The 2,677-nt window shown below is 43.6% G+C and overlaps 1 protein-coding gene across 1 annotated transcript in view; it reads right to left on the minus strand.

The window, feature by feature from the left end:
• Window positions 1-1,108: 1,108 nt before the first annotated feature.
• Prdx6 (peroxiredoxin 6) overlaps window positions 1,109-2,677 on the minus strand; it is a 10,437-nt gene continuing 8,868 nt past the window's right edge. Inside the window, exon 5 of the mRNA XM_021165917.2 lies at window positions 1,109-1,948. Within this exon, the coding sequence (XP_021021576.1) occupies window positions 1,820-1,948 (129 nt within the window). The 3' untranslated portion in view covers window positions 1,109-1,819. The remainder of the gene's footprint in view (window positions 1,949-2,677) is intronic.

Raw genomic sequence — 2,677 nt, forward strand, 5'->3', positions numbered from 1 at the left:
AAAAAAAAAAAAAAAAAAAAGCATTTTTATGCTGACATCAATGTGAGTAAAATAGTCAAAATACCAAGATTTAGGAGTTTGAGTGAGGATGAGCAACAATATTTGTGGGGATGAGGGAGAAAATGATGAGTTTGCTAAATCAATGGCACAGTCCATTGGTCAGTCAACACAAGACTCACGTTTGCGTGATCAACAATGGCGGTTTAGATTTTGAACTTTTGTCATCAAAGCTGATGGCATAGGGCATGATGGTGACATTTGTAATCTGAACCCCTGGGGAGCTGTGGCAGCAGGAAGGATTTCAGGTCTAGCTTGGGCTACATACAAAACAAGCCAGTATCATAAACACACAAAAACCAGAAACGCCTCAACAGGAACTGGAAGCCAGACTTCCCATTAAAAGCAAGGACCAAAGTAATTACGTGTTAATGGAAAAGAGCAAGCAGTGAGGTGCCTCCTAGGAGGGAGATGACCCAGGACCCACCACTGCCTTGACTTTAACTCTCCAGCTTGACACCTAGAAATAAACATCCCATGCTCAAGCCAGGCATCTTTGTTACAACCTAGACTAAGACTCACAATGACCTTCTACTTGGACTAATAGCACTGTATCTAAGTTGGAATGAAACCATTCAGTTCAGAGTAGAAAAACAAAATATACCACTATCTCAGAGCTTATTTTAAGCCCCATTACACTGCTAAGACACTAATTAGGCCAGGCTACCTAACCATTAGTAGTTCTCAACCTTCCTAATGCTGTGGTGACCCCTAAACATAAAATTATTTTTGTTTCTGCTTCCTAACTGTAAATTTGCTATTGTTATGAACTGTAATGTAAATATTTTCCATTGGTCCTTGGTGACTAAAGAGGTTATGAGCCACAAGTTGAGAACCTCTGAGAAGGTGCATACCTGTTCACAAGACTTAGGTGAACAGGAACCAAGGAATTAGCCTAACATACATGTAGGAATTCATCCTTCAGTGGCTTCCAGTTCACACGGAGACTCATGTTGGAGAAACATACCCATGCCAATCCCAGCAAGAAGGAAGCATGCCTGTGCATTAGAGTGTGAGTCTAAGATAGTAGTACTTTAAAACATGACAACAGTTTTCTGATCAGGATTTTATTTGTTGAACCTCAAAAAGCAGAATTCAGAAATGGCCACCCACTACTAGGACATTTGAGTGATAAAACACTGTCACCGCCCGTCTTTTATAAGGTGCGTTCACAGGCAGACATCACCAGAGAGCAGATGTGGAAACTCTAGGAGGTACATGCGCACTCTTGGGAGGCGAAAGGCTTTCTGAGCCCACTTCGATAGAAACTTACAATAGATTCCCTGTAAGAATTCTCCCGGCTGTCCCCGCTTTATTTACTAGAAATACAGAATCGAAGGCTTCTTCCCATGTCAGTGCTCTCCAAAACGGGTAACAGAAGATTCAGTTCGGAAAGCTACAAAAGGTGTTTCATCATCCTAGCACGGAGCCCACACTGACACTACCTTGCTTGCTGATCAAAGACCCTGCAGAGACCTAAGGAATCTTCAATACATAATTCGTTTCAAAGAGAGCCAGTCAGTAGGGCACTGTGACAGGCAGAGGGGCAGAATGCTGTCGAAGGCACAGAGTAAAGAATCCCGAGAAGGCTTTGGTGCCATTTCCATTTAATGACCCAGTAGTATAGCGAGCGATCTACAGGACCGGCTGTGATCATGCCACGATCTTTCTACGGACCTGCTGCAAGGACCCACGGTTGCCGGCTGACATCCTCAGGTCCCAGTGCTGGGCGTGCAGATGCAGCCCCGATTTCCGCAAAGACTTAAGGCTGGGGTGTATAACGGAGGTATTTTTTGCCAGACGGGAGCTCTTTGGTGAAGACTCCTTTAGGGAAACATTGTTTGGCTTCCTCTTCGGAGAGGGTGGGAACTACCATCACGCTCTCTCCCTTCTGTTGGGAGACATTAAGAATGGTGCAACTCAACCTTACAGTAACGGTAAAAGGTCTAGAAGAATTAACTATGGAAAAGTGGTAAATGAACATATTCTTTACTCTCTCTTCTTTGAGGAATCGTTTTACAAATTGACTTTTCTCCATCGTAAGTAGGAACAGTCTTATATTAAATTCCATCATAGCTGGCCACTACTCCTTAAAGTTTAACTTAAAATCCCCCAGTTTACAGATATTATTGGATTGTGTCAGGCTAGATTGCCTCTCACCTCCCATCCCCTACCCCCAGTTGCCAAAAATGTAGATGACTTGCCAGACAGAAAAATCAAAACCCAATACTCAACACCCAGCAGACAGCAGCACTTAAAGACTCTCTTGGTGCACTATCTTGTCCTATTTATCTATCTGCAGAGATCTTGCTTAGGTATATTACGAGTTTATAAACCATCTGAGGGTAGTAGCGTACGTCTGTCACCTCAGCACACCAGAGCCTGAGGCAGATTAAGAGTCCAAGGCCAGCCTCCGTGGAGATAGAGTCAGAAGGTAGAGTAATTGTCTGGTATGCATGAAGCCCTAGGTTTAGTTCCCAGGATTATTTATAACTGGTCATGGTGACATATGCTCGACATCTAGCACTTGATGCAGAAACAAAATGGTCAATTTTGAGGCCAACCTGGGTTACATGAGACCATCACACACACACACACACACACACACACACACACACAC

Source organism: Mus caroli, chromosome 1, assembly GCF_900094665.2.
Source record: "Mus caroli chromosome 1, CAROLI_EIJ_v1.1, whole genome shotgun sequence".
Taxonomy (NCBI): domain Eukaryota; kingdom Metazoa; phylum Chordata; class Mammalia; order Rodentia; family Muridae; genus Mus; species Mus caroli.